Genomic DNA, 24963 nt, shown 5'->3' with positions numbered 1-24963 from the left:
AACATCAAATCATGATTCATGAAATAACATAACTAATTGGAGTATCTAATCAAATTCCTTGTCAAACCTAGGAAGCAACGGAGTATTAGCTACTACCTCCGTTTCAGAAAGTTCTTTACGCTTAGGAAAATGTGTCCAAAGTATAAAAACTTTGACCATAAATTCTTACCATTATATACATCAAAACGTTACTTGTAAGATCTTGTTAGATTGGTCTCGGTATATATTTTCAGAATATCAAATTTTTATAATTTTTTCATACACGAAATTGGATATATAAGTAGTTAAATATTGCATTGGAGTCCGTGCAAATAGTAACTGTAAAGATCTTTTTAAAACGGAGGTAGTAGCTAGGAACTCAAATTGTACTCTTGATATATAAATCAAACCTTATTGTACGTAATTGTCTTTAGCCACAACAAGCATGCTTTTCTATCACCTGAAATCTTTTAAACTTATTCTAAACTGATTGGATCTTATTATAGCTAATTACTAATTAGACATGCTTGTAAGAGAATAAAGTTTAGGTTATATAAATTAAATATTGTTTCTAATTTAAATCATGACATATAAGCATGTCATTTCATCATTGTGACACGGCTTAAAGTTCGCATGTTGCGACCTTTATCATTTTTGTAAAGTTTATTAACAAAAACTTATTTGTCCTAACAATATATAAGAAAGGGGCTGAAGGAGAACAAGTGTATATGTTAATTGTTTAAAATTAATTAATTAAGCATTTGATTATACTTGAGCTTACTTTTGAGTTTTGATCATAGTGCTCGCCCGCTCCTTTTGGGGATTTGGATGTATGCTTCGAGTCGCTTGCACAAACATGGAAACAAACACCTCCAAAGTCTATTTCACGTCACGACGTGTCCTGAGCCTAAAATATAATTAAATACAAATACAGAGGCAATCATATTGCAAGTTTGCAACAATACCCTATTATTCCCAAAATATAATTACCATTCGAAATTATAGTGACACAAATAATCTATTAATACTGTATATGATATGTGGTCCAATTTAGTGAATTAATTAATTAATTAATTAACGTTAAGAAATATTGGTGCTTGAATTATTATATAAAATCAGGAAACCATAGTTGTTAAGATTTTTTGTGTTGATACTTTTAACTTGCAAAAGGAGATTGAATGACCTCATGATTCATGAATATAATTCGATTGTGCAGTTGTGATTTACCCGATCATAATACGTAGTGTTAAATTATTAAAGCCTATAATATTTTGAGTATAATATATACAAAATTCGGTTTCATTAAATTCTTTACGCTTTGAAAAATGTTTCCAACAATCTAAACTTTGACCATTAAATTTTTACTATTATATCTATCAAAAATTATCATGAGATATCTTGTTAGATTCGCCTCAAAAAGTAGTTTATAAATATCAACATTTTATATTTTCTTGCCATACGAAATTGAATACAATAAAGATCAAACATTATACTGGAGTCTTTGCAAATAGTAAGCATAACGAACTTATTGAAATGGAGGTAGTAATACGTATAGTCGATCATTCTCGAAACTCTTCCTTCCTTCTTTTTCTTTTGCCATTGCCAAAGAAATGTACTTCAAACGAGATCAAAATGGATGTAATGATTAATAATATTTGATGATTACAATCCAATCAATTGTACCCAAAATATATCTCATACTTCGTACTCCCTCCGTATTTATTTAAGAGATACACTTGGCCGTGCACGGGTATTAAGACGAATAATTGAATGAATAGAACAAGTGGGGTCGTTGAGTAGATATTTTAATAAGTAAAACAAGTAGGGACCATGTCATTTTAGGGGTTGAGGGGTGGGGTGTAGTTATGAAATTATTTGTTGATTGTTATTAATTTCAACTTAATTATCATTTAATGTTACTAATTTATTGTCATAAATTTATACGGAGTACTTGATTATTGTTTAATGTTTTTAATTTTCGTTTATTGTTAATAATGAGTAATTATTTAAATATCGTTTGATGTAATAAAATTAAAATGAAACGGGTCAACTTAAAAAAAAAAAAAAACATAACAACAAGGAATACATGTCATCAACGTGGATCAATGATGTCTTGACCTAGTTGTTAAGACTTAAGACTATATTACAATCAAATACTTACAAAATTATTACAATAATTCTCTACGGGTTTCATATGCTTAGAATAACTTAATTTAAGAGTGCAGGCATTTAAATAATTGATCTCTTTGCTTTGAATTGAATTTATTCAAAATTCTAAGAGACTGGTTGTTTATACAGACTGATCTCTTAGTCTTATCCCCCATAGTTATACACGATGTCTTATGTGCGATGATGGTGTTTTTTAGTACTATCACCTAAAATATCAGTTCTAGATTACAATATGTCTCTTAACATTCGGTTATAAGTTTTTTTTCAATTTTTCTTTGGGGAGTCGGTGACCCCCTTGTACCCGCGTGGCTCCGCCACTGGTAACAAATGTCAGTTGGTCTGATATGAGACTCGACCGCTAGCCGATAATAATTGACTTTGGAAAAATATTAACGGATCTTTTACCAAAGTGGCTACTTTTACAATTTTACTTACCAAAATTCCTATCTTTTAATTTTAATTCCCAAACTAGTTTTTTTTTATTTTTTTTTATTATTTTAAAGTAAAATCCAATGAACGAGCTTGAGTTTTTATTTTTATTTTTATTTTTATAGTAAACCGGTTTGAGCTTTTTTATAATAGTGAACCGGTTTGAGTTTTTTTTAATAGTGAACCGGTTTGATTTATTTTTAAATAGTGAACCGATTTTGTTGGAGTTTCTTTTTTTAATAGTGAACCGGTTTTGTTTGAGTTTTTTTTTTTAAAATAATTATTAACTGATTTGGAGTATTTCAATGTTCTGAATTTTGGTTTCGATTCTAATAAGAAACCGAAACTATTTCTAATAGCAATTGAAAACCGTGGTTGGGGTCGGTATAGACTTCCTAAAACTTCTTCACTGAGGGTTCCTTGCTAGTTGGAGGTGATTTAAATTCTGGAAATTGATTCACTTGCATTCTTATTGCTGGTATGATAAAAGTTCCGGTTCTTGCAGCTTAATTAAATTGTCTACGCATATTTGAGAATTGTATACTTCCCTATTATTTGAATGTGCATGAGTATCTCAATTTCTACCTTTCTATGGTTCATTACCCTATTTATGTCATTTATTTTTTCTTGAGTATCGAGTTCTACTGGGATTACAGGTTGTATTGGACAAATATTAGGGGAAGTGGTTAGTTATGAAGGTCTTAAATTTATGTTTAAAGGTTTAAAGGTTTCTTAATTTCTTTTTAGTAAAAATACAAAAATATAAAACCCCCAAAACAAGATTTTATATTTTTTACTAAAAAGAAATTATATATATTATAAAAAAAAAAAACCTAACCAGTTTAATGATTTTTTTTTTTTTTTTGCCTCAAAGTTAATATAGTCATTTTGATAAATAAATAGTAGCTTTGGAAAATAGAATTCAGAAGTAGCTATTTTGGTAAATAAAATTGTATAAGTAGCCAGTTTGGTAAAAGATCCAATATTAACCTTAAACAAAATGTATTGTTCATTACTCGTGGTTATTAGACCGATACACCGCGATTTGGATTATACACCCGGGTGCACAGTGCTCATTGTGCACCATGTTGAACATTCATTGTAAATCTAATAAACATGGAGAATGATTTCAATTTACATGTACTAGTGAAATATTTAAACTAATATTCTATGGATTTGAACTATATGTTTATTAGTTATATGTTCTTTGGGTATGAACAATATGTTCTTTGTATTTAACTATATGTTCATTTAAAAAGAAGATGCACAGTGAGTATTGTGCACCCGGGTGTATAAACCATATTGTGCAACCGATACACCATACACCAGTACACCACATTCACTATACTAAAGTTATCTAGTACGGTGTAACAATCTTTGTTGCAGCCATGCAAGAAGGCCTATGATTGATGAGCTCAGAAGCCATGATTTCCCAAATCTTAATCTCCCCATCCAAGCTCCCACTACAAACCGAAACGACACCGTTCGACGACACACTTTCCGACGACGCCACCACCAACGACCTCACCGGTTTATCATGCCCTTCTAAAACACCCATACAACAAAACAATCCCCTACCCCCACACCCATTTCCCCCCTCTCCTCTCCCCCAAATCCTCACCGTCCGATCCGCTCCACCGCTAACAAACAAATCATGATCCAATCTAATCAAGCACAACACGGCCCCATCATGCCCTCCTACAACTCCACTCTCCACCATCTGATCATCCTCCCCTTCTTTTTCCCACGCAATGATCGCACCATCACAGCCGCCTGATAACAACACCCTCCCATCTTTACTCAACGCTAACGCATTTACCGTTGATCCATGCTTCTCCATGTTAGCTACCATGGAGTGTTTCCCCACCTTATCATACCCCCTCTTCCACACCCTTATTTTCCCGTCAGCTGACCCCGTATACACTACCCCGTTTGTCGAAACCGCTACGGCGTTAACAGCGTCTTCATGCGCCGTTACCGACTCTAAACATTTAAAATCCGACCCCCGCCATATTTTCAACGTTTTATCCCATGAAACGGAGTAGATTAAACCGTTATGTAACGTCATCCCTGAAACGGCGTCGTTATGTTGAATCCAAAGCTTCCTCTTATTTCTTCCAACTTGTACGTAGTTTTTCGCACAATAGAAACGACGTAGTTTGTCTTTGATCGTAGGGAGGGTTGCGAGTAAACGGTGTCGTTTCCATACTCGGATTTTAGTGTCTTGATGAGCGGTTAAGATTTTGTCATCTTGGTGGAATGCAATGGACTTGATGAACCCTCCCGAGGAAAAATCTCGGCCGTCGAACGACACCGTAGGAGAGAGTGTGGTTAAATCGAAGGAAGTGATTTGGTTGCCGGACGCGGCGTAGAGGAGGTTGTTGTGGACTGCTAAGCAAGAGATGTGGTGGTGGTTTGGTGTTTTAAGAGTTGTTATGCATTTGTAATAGGGGTGGATATAAGTATAATGAGATAGATTAAGATTGTTTGTGCTGCTATTGTTGGAGATTGAAGATGAAGATGTGCTTCTAAAGCTCCATTCTTTAGACACCATTGAGGAGGAGCTATTGTTGCAGCTGCTTTCGAAACCCATGTTTTTTTTAATTTAATTTTCTTTTTGGATATTTTGGAGAAGAAAATTGAAGCGGGTATATATAGGAGGGAAAAAAGTGTATCCGTAACATGTTTACTTTAAGTGTATTGTTTAGTGGCTGGTGTTTAAAACGAAGGTAAGTGACTTTTATTGGTAATGAGACTAATGTGTTAATACTTATTAACATACCAATACACTGCTAAGGAACGATAAGAGTCATTTGTGTTATTGGTACTGACATATTCAATTATGTGTTGGTACTAATAATGATTGTAATGTGTGACTTATATCCAATTTGTTCACAAGTCACTTGATGTTAAAAAGAAGCTTTTGTTTGTTGTAAACTTGTACATGAAAAGTGATATAGGCGGAACTAAGAGGGTCTGGCGGGGCCTCGCCCTGATATGTTTGAAAACTAAATATGCATTATAAAACACATTTTTAATACGAAATATAGTTCAAGTGGTAATTTTACCTTGAAAAGTAGAGGCCCAAGGTTCAAATCTTGTCTCACTTATTTTTATACTTGTTTTTTTTTTCGATTTTTTGTTTTGTTTTGAATTGTTATAAAAATCGTACGTTAAATTTTGGCCCCCATGTATAATTCCTGGTTGCACCACTGGATCATATAATTGTATTATATTAAATAAATGTTATAGTACATAATGAGAATGTAAAATGAAGTGTCTTATCGGGTAGAAATCCAGTCCAGGTGAGTTGTCTAAACACTTTGAAAATGGGGAGAAGGGTAAGAGGAACACTAGACCTGGTTATCGGGCGGGGCGGGTCAGGGTCGGTGCGGGTCAAAAGAGGGTCGGGTATAGAAAGGGTCATTTTTAGCGGGTCGATAATGGGCGGGTCAAAAGCGGGTCGCGGGTCAATAGCGGGTCTTTAGTGGACAGGTCAATAAACGAGCAATGAAAAATGAAAAACAAAAGAGCCATGTGCAAGTACAAGTAAATACGAAGCTATACACGTAAGTTTTTGTATCATTACTATTTTAATTTTCAAAATAATTGTAGTATAAGTTTGACCCTATAATGACCCTGTCCAATAAAGGCCCTGTCCAATAAAGGCCCTGTCCAATAAGAGCCCTGCCCAATAAATGCCCTATTAACTTGACCCTAACCCTATATCCATTTGACTACTCTGTCCAATAACCAGGTCTAAGGAACACTCCCCTTAAAGTGTCTACATTGAAGATTGAACGCCCCGAACCTTTTAGTTGAAAGTGAAATTATTTCCTAATTTGTTAAACAATGATTAATTTTGTTTGAAAAACCAAAAAAAAATAAAAATAAAGCAAAGATTAAACTAGACACCACTATACCGATCATAAGACCTTTATAAAAATGAAAAATGTATAACCGAATGTTCGAAAAGGTCGAATGGTCCATGTAGTTTAGGACTTGTTTTTTTATGTGGAATTGAAGTTCTAAGTTCATGAACCATGTGGCAGCAGTTGAGAATCGAGGAATATTGGTCTCGATTAAGATTCGCCCTCAATATTAAAATTAAAACGTGGCAGTGTCTCATTGGTGGATCTGATAGTGTAGGGCCATACTTTTTTTTTTTTTTTGACAAGTGTAGGGCCATATTTTGGCCAAAGATCTTAGTGTTATATTGAATTAATTAGGAAAATAGAGTTTAAAATTAGAAAGAAGTGTAATGGACTAATGTGATAAATTGATACTAGGTTTTTTGTGGGTTACTCACTTATTTGAATGATTAGGTAGTGTACGTTGCTTCCACAAAATCAAATGATTGATTGTATTAATAATTTAGAGGGATTACAACAAACATGATTAAATTATCGAATATCCATTAGGACAAACATTATACAGTAATTATATACCAACAAAAACATTATAAGTATTGTAATTTTTGCTAAGGTAAAAACATGATTATCTATTTCATACAAACAAAACCATAGGAAGTGTATTCTCATGGTTCAAAAAAACACACTAAACTTAAATATACTTCTCATGGTTCATCTACGATCACTTCACTTTTTCACAAGAATTTTAAACAAAGCGATATAAATTAGTTCAATTTATAAAAGATATGGCCTCACAAAACATCAACTACCATGCCGGCCAAGCTAAGTGCCAAACCGAGGCGAATATTTTAAAAAAAAATTCTCAAATTTTCTATTGTAAATATCGTATCATTGTTCACATGATTAATGAATTAATTTTTTTTTCAAAAAAAAAATGTTGAAACGTGACGATGATCACAAATCTTTCCTAAAATATAAAATAAATTAAAGTTTTTTTCCTTTTAAATTAAGATTCAAAATTAATTGATTGATAGATTCATTTATTCTAATTCTTGCTGACTGTTCTTACAGGAGAAGGCTAGCAACATTGCAGAGAAGGCCACCTCTGCTGCTCATCAGCTAACACTACAAAAAATTGTACCATTAATGACGGGAAATCCCGTCGCTAAAGGCTAATAATCGTTGATTAATGACGGATTTTCTGTCGCGAACCCGTCATAAAAGGGGGCCGTCGTTAATGGAAAATCCCGTCGTTAATGGAAAATCCCGTCGTTAACCCGTCGTAAAAGACATTTGCGACGGTTATTCCCGTCTTTATTTGGTTGTTAGCCCCGTCGCAAAAAGCTTTTGCGACAGGATTTTTGACCCGTCGTAATTAAGTTGTCGTTAAAGATATAAATTCTTGTAGTGTAAGGAATCAATTCAAGAGGTCAATCCCCATTTCTATTTAATTTACCTCCACTATTAGATTAATTCTTATGTGATTGATCAAGACGGGTGTATCAGTGTAAAATAAAATGAGAATTATTCTTTTTTCATAAATTGTTGCTTGATTAGCCTCCTTTCATCCAAATAGGTATTAGGGAGTCCAAGATGCTGCTACTCGGACTCCCTTGTACCCACGTGGCTCCGCCAATGGTAACTTGCAAATAGGTATAAGAGATGATTCTAGCTACTTGAATATATATTCAATAAATGATTAATGTTACTACGAAGTATATGATTTTATATGTTCTAGTTGATTTCACAAAAGAAATATTTTTGATACTAGCTAATTGATCTGTTTAACGTGTCAATTTTATTAAAGATTTGAAGTTTCCAGAATTATATATGTTTTGATTGATTACTTATACTGATCTGATCGATAAGTTGGGAATAAATAATTTAGTACTCTATTTGTTTTTGATTATTAGTCCCTTTTAAAACGTAAGATATTTTAATATAAGTATACTTGTCAAATAAATCTAACTCGTGTGGGTAGGAGAGAGAAATAATTCAGAGGTTGTATAAGGATATATATAAACAGAGTATATAAGGAAGACTTTTCAATGGCTCCAAAAAGTGGTAGCCATTGTAATTGTTTTAATCTGAACCTTTGAATTTACAAGACTAATCTTGGCCGTTTATTTGTTTGACCATTAAAATAAAAATGAAAAAAAAATAATCAGTTATTCTTATAAATGGAAATAAGGCACTCGAATCTTGATTATTAACTGCATGATGTTAATGGAACAAAATTCTCGTACTTCCAATTTCCAAGTCTGGAACTACTCCGAATTTCTTTGTTAATTAATCAACAATTTTATCTTTATTCAAGTTATTATCCATTTATGAAAATAACACAAAAATAAGGGAACTCCATTGAGTGACACTGTGTATTTGTCAAAAAAAAAAAAAAAACACTATGTAATTAAGAATTCTATAGCAATATACTCCGTATAGCACTAATAGAAACCAGTTGTTAATGATATGAGAATGGTATAATATTACTTTCACAAATAATCATTTAAATTACGACTTATTTGAAGGCTTCCGTCCATTAATGTTCTTGTGAGATAATAGAAGGAAGGGAAATGGGAAAACCTGGTTTATGGAGCAGTTACTTTATTTGTCTTTATCCAAAAACACTTTTTATTTTTATTATTAGTCAACCAAACCAGTGGTGTAGATTTATTTATGAAAATGGAAGGTCACGATTAATAGTTTACAGTGGCTACCAATTTTTTGTAGCCATTGTAAAATCATCCGAGTATACAAAGCCAAGGTCAAAACAACACATGCATCTATACATAATACGAAGTAATATATAAACATGGAACACAGTTTTAATAGTTGGTAATTCATTAGATACAACGTACTACCAGTCTCCCATTCTCTAAAGTCTAAAGAGATGAGAGTAAATTTATTTATTTAGCTAGAAATTAAGTAAAAACAGCAAACAGTATAACACAAGGTGAACGAAGACAAGAATCACAAGATCGATATTTGATAGTATAGAGATCAACGCCACATAATTTAACAAACACGTACGTACCATACTTGCATGTTGCATCTAGTTCATATATAATCTAAGAACAACGACCCCATAAGAGGCCGTCACAGGTGTAGTCAGAGCAACAATGGCGAAAAAGACTACAAAAATCCCCACGTACAGGGCACTTTTGGCATGTACCAGTAACACGACCAGGAATTATGCTAATTTTGCATACGCTGTCTGTGCAACAATCCTTTTTCAGATACAGACCACATGCATAGTCAATTGCTATGCACCTCAGATTATCATCAACACCCCCGCCGCGGCCTCTAGTCCCTTCGACCAAGATGTTTGAAATTGGGACCACTACCTCTGCTTGTTCCGGCTCAGCCAAAGTACAAGCGCCGCCTACCAATACAGTTATCATCGCGCACCATTTTCCCTAATACCCATTTCTTCATCTCTCCCATATATACTTATTAGCTTTTTTTTGTGTTTTCTTTGATTTTAATTATACTAGATCATTTCTGATATTAGTCTTCTTTTTATAACCCTGCATGTTGGACCCCGTGACAAAATACACTTACGTACACAACTATAGGCATGACGATCTAGCTTTGGACTATGCGCGCGTTGAGACCACAAGAGATATTACAAATGTAATATATAATTCACATGTGTATGATTGTGCTCGACTTTTGTAATAAGATTATAACTAAACTACATTTTTCACAACCACGACGACGTACATCTTCCCAAGGTGATGTTGCTTTCAAACTAGTTTGAGTAAGACTGTTTGATTTGGTTTCTTGTGTGTCCGAAGCTTCCTGTATCAGTATAGGGCATTATCTATTGTGTTATGTTGTAATGCATCTGATCGAATGATGTGATGTACCATGTACGTTTGTAAAATCCAATACAAAAAACTACTCATGTACGTACTATCTGATGAAATTTCTTCGAAATGTGTATTATGTATGCTACTCCGATCCCTCTCGTCTCGGAATACTTGAACTGGTTTGACCAACACAGAGTTTAATACAAAGTAATTGACTTATTATTTAATTAGATGATAGTTGATAGTGGGGTATTTTTTAATATAGATAGGGATATGTGACAACTTTTTAAAAAGGTAGGGATAGGGTGCATGGGACCACAAAATGGCATGTGAAGAGGGTAGTTGATATAATATTAATAAAAGTTTACCATTTATAGAAACGGTGCAAGTAATGGGGGACGGCTTTATAAAAAAAGCGGTGCAAGTATTCCTGGACGGAGGGAGTACTTTTGATGCATGTTCATCAACGTAACTTAACGTAATGCATTTATGGTTCTTAAACAAAATAGCCACCCCCTTCCGATCCTAATTAGTGCTTTTTAACTTGTTATTGTGATGGTGGTACATTAATTACTAATTGGCCCCAAACTTTTGATCGATGTATGATGTCGATCCCTCCATGGCTCCATGCATGCATGATGCATGGCTTGTTCCGTATGTGTTAATGTGGCCTTTGCGGACATCAAACACTTCAAGAGTTAGCTTGCCGAATATGTAAAGGAAAGACTAATTGAATTTTCATGGCAACAAATGCTATGGAGCACAGGAGCAGGAGAGGAAAAAGAGAAGGTGATTTTGGGACTTTGGCCATATGGGTGGGATATTTTAATGCATTTGCAGAATTTTGGACAGCTTTATTGGGCCTGGGCCTTCGCAAGGAGTACACGTAAACTTCATAACCCAAACAAAATTTTCGCAAACTCATTTGTAAAATAAGAACTCTTTTTTTTTTTTTATATATATATAAAAAGTTGATAAAATCTCTTTTGTGATCCTTTTTTTTAACATATATTTGGTCAAAATGAGTCACTGCATTAGATTAATAAATCATTTTTTACCTTTAAAAAATTTTACCTTCAAAAAAGATTACTAAATCATCAAGATATACATCAGTAGATAAGTTTGTGCTGATTTCATCAACTTTCACTACTAGACGGTACAAATACGCAGCCAATCATGGCACCTATAGGCTATAGTGCACAAAAAATTATCTTTCAAAACAGAAATGTCGTAGTTAAAGAGATATCACCAAATTTTTAGGGGTTGGTAGGGTGGTGCAACTCTTGGATGCAACAGACTCAACCAGACTTTGGCTTTCCTCGCCACATAATTTATGCTTCGTACTACTTATTTGCATTAAATAGCGGTAACATAACTACTACAGGTGTAACCGGGGCAAGACGAGTCAAGTGCACCACATGAACTTCCAGAGTCTCAGGTCCAAGACACCATACGCATGTATTATCGACCTCCAACAACCTTTGAAAACACTACAAATAATTGTACCATTAACGACGGAGATCCCGTCGCTAAAGGCCAGTAATCGTTGATTAATGACGGGATTTTCTGTCGCGAACCCTTTATAAAAGGGGGTCGTCGTTAATAAAAAATCTTGTCGTTAACCCGTTGTAAAAGACATTTGCGACGGTCTTTGTTTGGTTGTTAACCCAGCCGCAAAAGGCTTTTGCGACGGGATTTTTGACCCGTCGTAATTAGGTTGTCGTTAAAGATACAATTTCTTGTAGTGAAATTTGCAAATACTGCTCGGCAACAATTCATCCCACCATGCAAGAGTGGTCGGATGGTAACTTAGATTATTATTATTAGATATCTAAACTAACACAACTCAGTACATCGCACAAAAGCCAACTCATCCCGCCAAATCGCAAGTCACCAGAACAACAACAACAACAAAGAAAAAAAACGCACTAATAAACCATACTATCATTGTCAACAATATACCGTGTCCATTAAAAAAAATCTCAACTTTTGAGAGGCTAACAAATCTAGCCGATGGGTTTACAGAGAATGATAGAAGAAGACTTGTTTATGATATAGTTCAAAAAAGAGTCGTCTCATTTTCTTATTATATTGATTGACAATAATATAATTGAATCGCTTAATTATAACATGGCTACATCATTGGTTTATATAGGAAACCATAACATAACTATAATGGGTTTAGTCGTTTAGGACTCTATTAGATTCCTAAACTAACACAATTCTAGTTTCCTAAACATACTAAAAACCTAGATACACCATAACTCTAACAATTATCATTGCCTCGACTCCTTTCAAGCATGATGTTGGAAATCATTAAGAGCAGTTGCTCCATTTTCGGCTGCTCGGAAAATTCATTCCGGACAGCCGGCCATAGTAAAATTAGTGCCAACCATTGTAGCAATTATAAGCAAGAGAAGCACCTTACTTCGTATCCATTTCTCCATGTCTTTTTTTGTTTTGATTTAATTTGTTTGGATTATGTGTAAATTGTGTTTTGAAGAGGGGAGAGTCCCTTTAAATAACCATTATCTAATATTACATTTTATTTCACAATTTGATATATGAATGCCTCAAGAAACGCGTTGTAATACTTGTAAAATAAAACATTACATATATTGTAAAACGATGTAGTATTATTTCAATCATCAATATGACAATATCTATTGTTGTCATGCATTGTTATTGATTACTACGTACATACTATTAGTCTAATATACTTCACTATTTGCTACGTATGACTTTTACTACTAGCTATTATTGATTTTTATTATTGTTGGCGAAACAGTAAATTTGGTATACACATTCAATAAAGTAGGGACAATCACCACTTGATGCTTAATTATTATTATTGTTTTGTGTTGATCTTAATTTGTGACACTTGTTTGAATTATTTTTTTCAATTTGTGATGTTTATACTTCTTTTTCTTTTTTTTTTTTACATTAGCTTAAAGAACACAATTACAAAAGGTTAGTTACATAAGGAGATCAAAATTTTTGCATGCTTTCTGAAAAAATTGAAAGTAAAATGACGTTCGAGCATTGTTTCGAATGAGGATGCTTTTTAAAGAGGTGACGTGCAATGGGGAGTACGATAGATTGATAATATACACTACAAGTATTTTTAGGTTGCATGTGACTCGTATACTCATTTTCTTTTTTAAAAAATGGGTCAGACCGGGTTGGGTTATGCTAAATGGTCTATAACTCGACCTGATTGAATATGACTAGCTTGTTTAAATTATGATTCGAATCGACTCATTTCATTTAAGTTTGGGCCTGACCCGCTCTTGACACGACCCAGTCAATTCAAGTGTTAAACTCTGCACTGATGATCAAACCGGTGCGAGACGGAGGAAATATTATTTATATTTCTCCTATATCCCCGCCCATAGCCGGCCACGTCATTTTTTTCTCACAAATTTTCGAAAGTAGTTGGAGGCAGTACATGTAATACTTCGTATACCATAACTTAATGGATAAGGCTACAGCATCCGCGTTGTTAAATAGATAACCATTCGATCGGACCCGATTAAGCCGGTAACACAAGTTAATTCATACTTCATTTAGTTGCAAATTAAAGATAGAACTATAAAATTGTATCTTTAACCACAACTTAATTATGACTGGTCAAAAATTCCATCTTAAAAACATTTTGCGATGGGGCTAACAACCAAACAAAAACGGGAACAACCGTCGTAAATGCCTTTTACGACGGATTAACGACGAGATTTTACATTAACGACGGTCCCCTTTTATGACAGGTTCACGATAGAAAACCCGTCATTAATCAATGATTATTGGCATTTAACGACGGGATCTTCCATCATTAATAGTACACTTTTTGTAGTGTAGAATTAATACGAGATCTTGGTTTTTTAATTTTCTAAGGGAAATCTTTTGGCAACGGTTGTAATTGTGAAGGATAAATATAAACGTACGTACATCGCCACATGGGTTAAAAAACAATTAAAAAAATGCACGATTAATTATCTTGTCTCTGTACGTGCTTGTCTAAGCGTGCATGCATATGTACGTACTTAGATCACATTATGTCATTATCGCATCACAAGATGAACATGCATGAAATAGAAATAAATTCATTATATAAAACACAACATTAAACTGTTTTATTTCATATAGACGACATAAACAACAATAATACAAGATCGATGAGGCATATATCGATCAACTGCCAAACACGTACTCAACGGGAAAGGGAAAGGGAAAGACACGTACATAAATAATCATAACCTACGTAAGTACTACTCATATGCAATGATAGAAGTAGTATAGTAGTAGTAATACAAATACAAAGCGATAATTCGCAATTCCAAACAGAACGGATCGGATAGCCAGATATATTTTTCTGACAGAATTTGAAGATCGATTTTAACTGCATGTACCTTTGAGCCAATCATTGCAGGATAAGCCAGGGCAACAAGGGTCGTTTAAACCGCAAGAATCCCCCTTCCTTGGACACCATTCACATCTTCCTCTATAACTATCGCATGAATAACCGTCACAGCACCGCTTGCTTGAAATAAAAGGGCTGCAAGCTTCGCCTTGTGCCCAGCAACTCAGATTGTTATCATCATTAACACCACCACCGCCGCCGCCTCGGACACCTTCAAGCAGGATGTTTGAAATCTTCAAGAGCAGTTGTTGCTCCTTCTCTGGCTGCTCGGAATATTGAATATTCCGGGCAACCACACAACAAGTGCCAACCATTATGGCAATTATTAGCAGGAGAAACACCTTACTTCCTACTACCCATTTCTTCACCTTCATCTCACCCATAATCATAATTATGTTTTTTTGGTTTTGTTTGTGTGTTTTGAAGAGGAGGGTACACTCCCTTTTTATACAACCCATAATCCCATGCATTATTGATGACATATATGGCAATTGGCAAGTAGGGACGACTTCTCTATACACCAAGTATTCTTGATAATAGGCTAATTGATCAAGCTAGGGCTGCCATAGATTGATGTTTGGTTGTAGCTTCACAGTGCTCTTCATTATCTTTTCAATTCTCAATCTTAATAACCACGTACGGGTTAAAAATTCCGGTACGGTTTGATTTTTTTTTTTTAGATTAATGAAACGATTTGGTTTCTTTTAGGGACTCCCTTTTCCAATTTAGAAGGTGGACCATGGTGCACCGTGAGTACGGTGCACCTTAAGAACACTAGTATATAATTAAAATAACATTTGATTACGTGAAAAGAACATGATTTTTTTTTATTTATACTTTTAATAAATAGTGAAATAATATTATTATTTTTTATAACAAAAAAGTGTTATATTATATCGCATGTTCTTTTATCGTAGTATGATGTTCTTCTGCTTATGCACCTATGTTCTTTTGGTGCACTATATATGATCACCGTACACCGTGGTCCATAGTCCATGGATTGCTCCCTTTTTTATATATATTTTTGGGTTCTTTTTATTTTTTCTTATACCAAATTTGATCGATGTTACTGCATGAGTCTGGCCAATTGACTATTGATATTCATAAACCCTAATATTTTTCGATTGAAGATTCCAAGAGGACAATTGGTAAGTACTTCGTATGTAGGAGTGCCTGATGTTAATGATCGAATTGGACACGGTTGAGCTTGATGCTTATACTGCATTACATTGTGTCAACTTAGAGGGAAAAGACAGGCCTATAACGACCGATATATATTGTATCCAATTTGGAACGCGCTCTGACCCAGTGTGATGATAGTCATGGTACTAGTATATCTAAGTACTTTTTTGGTACAAGTTATTTTTTTTTTACAAATACCCTTTGGTTTGTAATTTATGTTTTTCAGTAAAAAAAAAACCAGTTCACTGTATATATATATATATATATATAGAAGAAAAAAAAACCAAACCAAGTCGGTTTTATTGGTTTTTTTTTTTTTGCCTCAAAGTCAAAATAGTCATTTTGGTAAATAAATAGTAGTCAGTTTGATAAATAGAATTTGAAAGTAGCCATTTTGGTAAATAAAATTGTAAAAGTAACCAATTTGGTAAAAGATCGATCAAGCTTTATAGGATAGTTTTATAATGACTACAATAATTTCGTAATCATGGTTACTTTTTGATCTTTACCGTTGGATTTCTTGTATTCAATCAGGGTCACTCATTAGGATGACTTAATATGAAAGGTCGATAAGATGAAATGTATGACGTTGAAATGGTGTTTGTCATAAATGGCCCCAATTCAAGATTTCCTTTGATTTGTTTATTGCATCTATCTGCTATCATACACTATTTTCATTTATTGTACTCATCAATAATGTCTACCCGCTAAATCTAACATGACCCCCAATTATTAACATTAGGCAATTACTCCCATCTACAAACTACTGGATACCGTTCGCCTAGCGATTGTAACTACCACCCGTTTTTTTTTTTTTTTTTTTTTGGTGTGAATGAGATTACTGAAACAATACAAATAAATTACAATTGAGAAAGAAAATTCAACTTTACAACTTATTGTATATTACTCTGTATATACACAGACCCTTATTTTTGTTTTTTTTTTTGGTTGAAAACGAGTCACTTTATTTAAATATAAACATCAAAAGGTTGTAACGGTTTGTTCATGATGCCCCACTCCTTTCGGAGGCAAAAATACAGCCACTTATGGCATAATTATGAAGCAAGCATGCTCCCAAAAAATAAGTTTCATTGTTACTAGAGATATCATTAGCTAAGATGGGTGGGGGGGAAATTTTAACGCCTTGATCCAACAGACTCAACCGGGCCTTGGCCTTCTTTGCCACGTAGTCCACCTCCAAGAGTTGCTCTCTTCTTTGGAACTTCACACATAGGCTCCCGTGGCTTCTTTGCAATGCCCTGCATTTTCCATACAAGTTAGTGAGGTTTGTAGTTGGTGCTTGGTCATCATTTAGCTCTTGTACTGCAGCTTTACAATCTGAGTATATTGTTGTGTTTTGCCAGTTGTTGTTGACACTCCAGGAGACTGCAAGAAGGATTGATTGTGCTTCTGCAGTCTTTGCTGAGTTTGATGTGAAAGTACGAGCTACACCTGCTATGAATATGTGATTTGGATCCCTGCATACAATAGCATAGGAAGCAAAGAGTGTGGTACTGCAAAAGGTGGCATCACATTTTATAAAAAACTGAGATTGGGGTTTGGGTTCTATATGCATTGGCTTTGGCTGATTAACTTGGGTGGTGTGGAACTGTTCAAACTCATTTGAGAGCCACATGGTTTGCTGACACCAGGGGGTGATGTTTTTATTTTCCTTTTGAAAAGCCCACATGTTTCTCCTGATCCATATCCTCCACAAGCAAAAGGCAAACAGAGTTTGGGGGAGGGGTTTGTTAGGATTTGGATCAGTACTGTTGGTTTTTAAATTTTCAAGAACCCAGTATTCAAAATCAACATTTCCTGAGCTCTAGGGCAATGTAGGAAAATGTGTGCCATGTCTTCTTGGGCAGTGGGACAAAAGATGCAGTGGGGGTTAGGGATGATGTGCCTGCTGGCTAAATGGCAAGCTGTTGGGAGCCTTTTCCATAGGATGAGCCAGAGAAAGAATTGTATCATGGGTGGGCATCTGGCTTTCCAGATATAACTCCATTTGTCATTTGGTAAAAGTTCAGGGAAGAGGTTCCTCCAAATGGTGTTATATGCAGTTTTTGAGTCAAACTTTAAGCCTAAGGTAAGGGAGCAGTAGGGGCCATCTCTTCCAAATTGGGGTAGAGGGATGGCTTGAATCCATAGGACTAGGTCAGCAAGGAGGATGAAGGAAAGGTACTTGATGTTCCACTTCCCATTACTTATAATGCTACTGAGTTTTTGGTTTTCCTCACCTGTGTTCATTGGACCAACCACTAGAGATCTAAGGGGACCTTTTCCTGTCCAATTGTCATGCCAGAGGTTGATATTTTTCCCATCCCCAATGTACCAAGCAGAAAACTTTTGGTATAGATCCCACCCTTTCCCAACATTCTGCCATATATTAGAACCCTTGTGGAAGGGAGTGGGGTAGGGTCTGTTCTCAATGTACTTATCCTTCACAAGCTTACTGGCCAGGTTTGTGTTTGTGTCAAACTTCCAGCAGAGTTTGGCCATTAAAACTTGGTTCATAATAATTGCTGCTCTGATACTTAGCCCCCCTAATTTCATATCCCCACAGGATTTAAGCCAAGTTACTAGATGAGTTTTCTGGGCTTGAGGTTCAGAATCCCACAAGAATTTTGCACAGATTTGGTCAATTGTTTTTAGGGTTTTCTTGGGGAGATAAAGTACTTGCATGGAGTAATTGGCTATGGCAGTGAGGGAGGCCTTAATGAGGACTAGTCTTCCAGCTTTGCTCAGGCATTTTGCTTTCCATGAGGCCAACCTACTTTTAATGTTCCTACAGACATATTCAGTTTGGTTCTTTGTTGGCCTCTTATCAGTCAAGGGGAATCCAAGGTAAGTACCTAGGTCTGGGCTAGGTTGGACTTCTAGGGCTGAACAGAACAGATCCTTTTGTTCTTGAGGAGTATGCTTTGAGAAGTACATTTTACTCTTTTCATTGTTCATCTTTTGGGCCAGAAACCTCCCAAAACTTCCCAAGTACATTTCTTATGCTTTGAAGAGTTTTGCTAGAAGTGTCCCCAAAGAGAATGAGGTCATCAGCAAACATGAGATGAGTTATTGGGATGCCATTCCTCCTAAGGCAGAAGGGTTTCCAGTCCTCTTTTGTTGCTGATTCTGTGATGAGGTCAGCAAGGTATTCCATGCAAAGGATGAATATGTATGGTGATAAAGGGTCTCCTTGTCTAATACCTCTGGAAGTTCTAAAACTGGGAGATGGTTGACCATTAACAATGATGGATGTGGATGGGGAGGCTACACAGTTCATAATCAGGTCACAGGAGTTTTTGCTGAAACCTTTTCTGGCTAAACAAAACCTAATGAAATTCCACTCCAACCTATCATAGGCCTTTTCTAGATCAATATTAAAAGCAAACCACCCAAATTTGCCTTTCCTGGTTTTCATGGAGTGTAGAATTTCAGAGGAAACTATGTAGTTTATCTCACAACCTCTCCCTAGGAGGAAACTATTCTGATTGGGAGAAATTAGGTTACCAAGGTGAGGTCTGATTCTATTCACTAAGACTTTGGAAACAATCTTGTAGTTGACATTACAAAGGATGATGGGTCTGAATTGCTTGATTGTTTCTGGGTGTTCAGACTTAGGGATAATGCAGATGGTGGTATCATTCACTGAGTTGGGGAAGAACCTATTCTGGAGGATGCTATCTACAAAGTTATAGGTGTCTTGCCAAAGATTTCCCCAATGTTGTTGGTAGAAGAAGGCATGGAGGCCATCTTTACCTGGTGCTTTGAGGGCTCCTAATTGAAAAACTGCTCTTCCTACTTCCTCAATGGAGGTTGGGTGGTCTATACTAATTTCATTAGTGTAATGTTGGTCCTCACATGGGGAAACAGTGCTTTCAGAGGTGAAGAGTTTAGTGAAATAGGAGACAATGTGGGGAACTAGTTCAGGTCCTTCAACACTAACACCAACATCAGAATTAAGTTTTGAGATCTTATTTCTTCTCCTCCTTATGATTACTGACTTATGAAAGAATCCAGTATTAGCATCCCCACTCTTGATCCAATTAGACCTTGCCCTGGCCATCCAGAAGGCTTCTTGCAGTTCATAAATTAGGCTCAGCTCCTTGGAGAGTTCCTCATTTAATTCCAGTAGATGCCTACTGGTTGGTCTAGTTTCAAGGGCCTTTTGAATCCCTTTTAACCTAGCAGACAGAGTTCTCCCTTTTTTTTGGAAATTCCCTATGTTTTGCTTTGCCCAAGAAGACATTTTTTTTGAAATATTATTTAGTTTAGGAACAAGGCTAGAGCAATCAGTATTCAGGTTCTCATTAACCATGTCAATAAATCCTGGTTCAGCATACCATAGTGGTTCCAGTTTAAACAGAGGGTGGGTATGGACAACCCTTTCATCTTTGTGGTCAGTCATAAGTTTAATTGGATTATGGTCTGATGTCCCTCTGGGGAGGTTATGAACAGTTGTGTTAGGAAACATGTTTAGCCAATGCATATTTAACCAAGCCCTATCTAATTTTTGATAAATGGGATTGTCCTTTTGCTTGTTGAACCATGTAAATCTACTTCCTACACTACCAGCATCTATCAAGCCACATTCATTCATTGCATCTACAAACCTATCAGCTCTGTACTGTTTTATTCTATTTCCCCCAAGTTTATCCGATTGGCAAGTGATTTTATTAAAATCTCCCATTACAACCCAAGGCACAGAAACATGGTTGGACATATCTATTAATTCATGCCATGATTCTACTCTACTTTTAAACTTTGTACTAGCATAAATTGCTGAAAGTAAAAATTGAAAAGGGTTAGAAGTGTTTACCTCCACAACGCCGTGAATAGCATGGAGATCCTTCCCAATCATCTGAAAATTGATGAACTGGGGGCTCCATATGTCTATTATTCCGCCAGAGAGCCCATACGGTTCAGCCAGTACATAGTTCTCAAAATGGGTCTTCTTCATAAGGCGCTCAGTGTGTTTTGGGCTAGTTTTGGTTTCAGTCAGGATGAGGATTTGGGGCAAGTGTTCATCATACAGGTAGCGCAAGTTAGCTTGGAACCCTCTGCGAGCTATCCCTCTGCAGTTCCATGCGACAATGATCATCGGGTCAGGGATTTTGTGAGTTCTCGAGAACTCTTTGTACTTCTTCTGAGTGGAGGGGTCTATCTTGTTCATGAATTCTTGACTCCTCTTGCTTCATAGGACTTCCTTCCTGGATACAAACTCCAATTCCATCTCGCAATCCCCTTCCTCTATCTCCTTCACCGAGATCACCTTGATCTCCACCTGTGGGAGATCCTCTGTTGTGGAGATTACCATTAGGGCGTTGGTCGCTTCGCCGAATGTTCCCTTGAGGGGAGCCCTTTTGGTTAGTTGCCAAGTTTTCCTGACTTGCGGGAAGATCGGTATTGGATCGGAAAGAAACTCCAGCTCCGTTGGGAAGATGAGGTGTTCCTCCTTCGCTTCCTTTGTCTTCATCCACCATCTGATGAATTTCTCCAGGCCAGGAGAGAGAGCCTTCACAGTCTTGAGATCCGGTAGGTGCACAGGCATCAACGAACCTCCTCTTTTTGGCGACATTTCCAAGTCTTGATATGGAAAGTCCACCCAGTGCGATGCCAAGATGAAGCCCCTTATCGCTTCCGCACCGACGTCCATCCATTCGTTCGCCAGTCTGAGAGTGAATCTCATGTTGTTGAAGTTGAACTCCGGGTAGGTTGGAATTAGAGCTTCTTTGCAGACATAGTGCTTGGGAGGCAGATCTTCTGTGGGTTCGATGATCGGGAATGGAAAGTCCAGTGGGAGAGGTTGGAACGGAAGAGTGAACCTTGGGTTGGGGGTTGATCGCCGTTTGAAATACCGGCGGATGCATGGTAGTGGAATTGAAGCATCGCTGTCCTCCGACTCGTTTCCAAAGTCGAACATGTCCGTGTCCATGTCGCTCGACATTTTTAGGGTTTTTGGAGTTTTCTGGTTTTTGGCTTGGAGAGAGATTGTGGGGAGAGAGAGAAAGAGGGGGGTTGATTTTTTGGTTTCCTTCTGAAGGGTGATTTTGTATGGAGGTGAAAGTAAACGTTTGGTCTTTCTGGATTGTGATTGGTTGGATGGTCGGTTGGGTTTCAACAAGGTTGGTGGGAGTTAATGCAGTTTGGGAGGGGGGGTTGAATGTGGTTGGTGGGGTGAATTTATCTTTTGGCTTTTGGACTTCGAGAATCGACTGATTTCCCTGCCCAATCTTCATTGGGCCCGTTTCTTGGTTCTTCTTCCCCCATTGGGCTTTCTGCTGGTCTGTTTTTGCAAGTTGGGCTGATAGCCTTGTAGTGACTTTGTGGACCGAGATTGGGTATTTACCCACACTTGTAGTTGACTTCTTCGGTTAGCTCTTGGTATTTTGTTTTTCCCCCTTTTTCCTTCCTGAGTTTCTCCCACCTTTTGCTCTGCACTTTTCTTGTTTTTTGTACTTAGCTTTTTTGTTTCCCTTTTTTGTTTTATCTCTTTGCTGGGAACATGGATCCAAGGGTTGGTGTTTTCTCCCTCCTCATTGGTGGCCTGTGATGGTGCCACGTTTTGCCCTACTCCTTCATTTTTGTCCTTCTCAACCTCCTCCGCGCCGTCCTCTGTTTCCCCTTTATCAACCGGATAATGCGGGAATCTTTCACTCCGGTACCCAATTGACTGACACTGGTTGCAGTAGTGTGGTATCTCCTCATAGTAGATGGATTGCTTGAAGGCTCCTAGCCATATTACTTCTTTCCTCTGTTTTGCTAGGTCCAACAACACTTGAATCCTTGCGAACCTTATTCTGTTTTGCTCAAGAGCTTTTGTGTCTGTTTTGATGAAGGTCCCAATTTCGCTTGCAATTCTTTGAAACATCTGCAGCGAGTGGAACTCAATTGGCAGCTCCGGTAATGAAACCCAGACTGGGGCTTTCGAGATTATGGCTTGGGATGGTATGAATCCTGGCATCCATGGTTGAACAATTAACATGTAGCTAGCAATGAACCACGACCCTTGTGACAGGATGTGTTCCCTTACTTCCTCATTCGGGACCGAGATGTTGTAGAAACCTTTGCCCAAGGCAATGAAGCGAATCTGGTGGTTGGTTTTCCAAATTCTTTGGAGGGTTGTTTTGAGGTAATCAACTGAAAATGATTTCCCTATCACTTTGATGATGAGTGAATTTATCCATTGCTCCGAGAGCACCATTGCCTCCTCCTTGTCGAGGCTGATGAAAGCTTCCATGGTTGGGTCATAATTTGGGGATGGGGTAGTGGAGGTGAGGGCTTGCAGGGAGGCTAGAGGTCGGTAACCAGGTGGAGGGGTTTGGGTCACTCCTTGGACCATGACTGCATAGGATGGTTTGGTCGTGGTTTTGCATCCTTTGTGGGTGTTTCTGGTGTCGTTTGGCTCGTTGGTCGGTTGGGGAATGGTTTGGGGTGGTTTGGTGGCGCTGTGGCTGAGTGAGAACTATACTGGCTGACCGATGGGCTTGCTGCTGGAATCCGGCGGTTAGGGGGGCTCTCTCTCACTTTCTCTCTCTAACATTCTCTCTCACTTTCACTTAACTCTTTTACTAGTTAATTACCCTTATTTTTGTTAGGAAATGATAGTTCTTGGTTTTGTATTTCTGTCATTAAGCGTTTATACAATGTGAGGGCGTGAGGCTAATTATAAGACCGGCCTGAGCATATGAGTCCCAACATTTAGTTAAAATGTGAGGCTAATATCAATACAAGGCTAAAATTTATCAAGGCTTAACAAAAAATTGCTTATTTTGCTTTGAGTATCTTGCATCGTGGACAATCTCTCGCACATACCACTAAAAACACAGTTTTTTTGGAAGACGATCTAACTTAGTTGTTGCATGTAGTTGTGAGGACATATCCATTTGATCAATCTGATATTGGATTTGAAATGTTGATAACTATTGCAATCTCATATAAATCTTTAATTATCAATGAATTACGTTTCACATAACTCCGCCAATATACTACACTAAACTCAAACAGCCACCCACCACCATAGCCCACCTTTACTTCACCACCTCTGGCCACCGCCACCTTCGAATATCAATCCGTCCACCTCACCAAAGCTAACGTCCCCAGTGAGAAAATGCGTGAAAATTGTTATATGTCTGATTCTACAGGCCGACGACTTCACATGGAAGACGTGATTTTTTTTGTCCGAAAAAAATTCACGGACTTATTCATTTTAAGTTTGTACCACAGTATAGACCTATGAATTTTAAGTTTATACCATGATACAGACTTATGACTTTTTAAGTTTCGACCATGATATAGACTTATCAATTTTAGTATCGTATGAGCTTAAATTTCAGAAATCTATATCATGCACCTTATTTCCTACCCATCTTCGGCCTACTCCGTATTATTGTTACCTATTTTTACCCATCTCCCCCCTACTCAATAGGTTTTTTTTTTATCAACCATTAATTTTTTAAGTTTCAACTTTTGAAAAACCAATCTCGCGGAAACGTTCATGATACCAAACATAAAAAATAAAAACGACGAAAGAAATGCATTACTAACAATAGGGGTAGTTTTATTCATACAATGGATTACAACATACATAATATTTTTTAAACATAAACTGAAATGCAACTCGAAAAACAAAACACGGACGGAACTATGCATACTGGCATAGAGATCATAAAATAGGATAGTAGTACGTCATGTTTCCATGCAACGATAGTAGATTAGTAGTACGGAGTAACACACACACATTATAATATATATTCTCCGATAAAGGATAATATGTTTAGATTAATGGCATGTACCGGTAACATAACTACTACAGGTGTAACCGGGGCAACATGAGTCAAATGCACCACATGAACTCCCAGGTCCAGGGCACCATACGCATGTCCTACTTCCAAGAGGCTTTAGAAATGTGCAAATACTGCCTGGGCAACACTGCAACCCACCATCGCAAGATTGACCACCTGCTACGCAACTTATTAGATTATTATCAATATCAATATTGCCTCGACCACCTTCAAGCATGATGTTTGAAATCTTCAAGAGCAGTTGTTGCTGCTGCTCCTCTAGCTGCCCAGAATTAATATTCTGGGCAGCTACACAAGAAGTG

General features: G+C 36.8%; 2 protein-coding genes across 2 annotated transcripts; both read right to left on the bottom strand.

Moving 5' to 3' along the window:
* Positions 1-3934: 3934 nt before the first annotated feature.
* LOC130465672 (protein JINGUBANG-like) lies at positions 3935-5176 on the bottom strand. Its single transcript, XM_056834530.1, has one exon. The coding sequence runs from the start codon at positions 5168-5170 to the stop codon at positions 3935-3937; it is 1236 nt and encodes a 411-aa protein (XP_056690508.1). The 5' UTR covers positions 5171-5176.
* Positions 5177-22092: 16916 nt separating this feature from the next.
* LOC110794516 (uncharacterized) lies at positions 22093-23199 on the bottom strand. Its single transcript, XM_021999491.2, has one exon. The coding sequence runs from the start codon at positions 23197-23199 to the stop codon at positions 22093-22095; it is 1107 nt and encodes a 368-aa protein (XP_021855183.2).
* Between the last annotated feature and the right edge of the window lie 1764 nt (positions 23200-24963).

Source organism: Spinacia oleracea, chromosome 1 (assembly GCF_020520425.1).
Source record: "Spinacia oleracea cultivar Varoflay chromosome 1, BTI_SOV_V1, whole genome shotgun sequence".
NCBI lineage: Eukaryota > Viridiplantae > Streptophyta > Magnoliopsida > Caryophyllales > Amaranthaceae > Spinacia > Spinacia oleracea.
The sequence above is the reverse complement of the archived record's forward strand: the minus strand, read 5'-3'. Positions and strand labels throughout refer to the sequence as shown.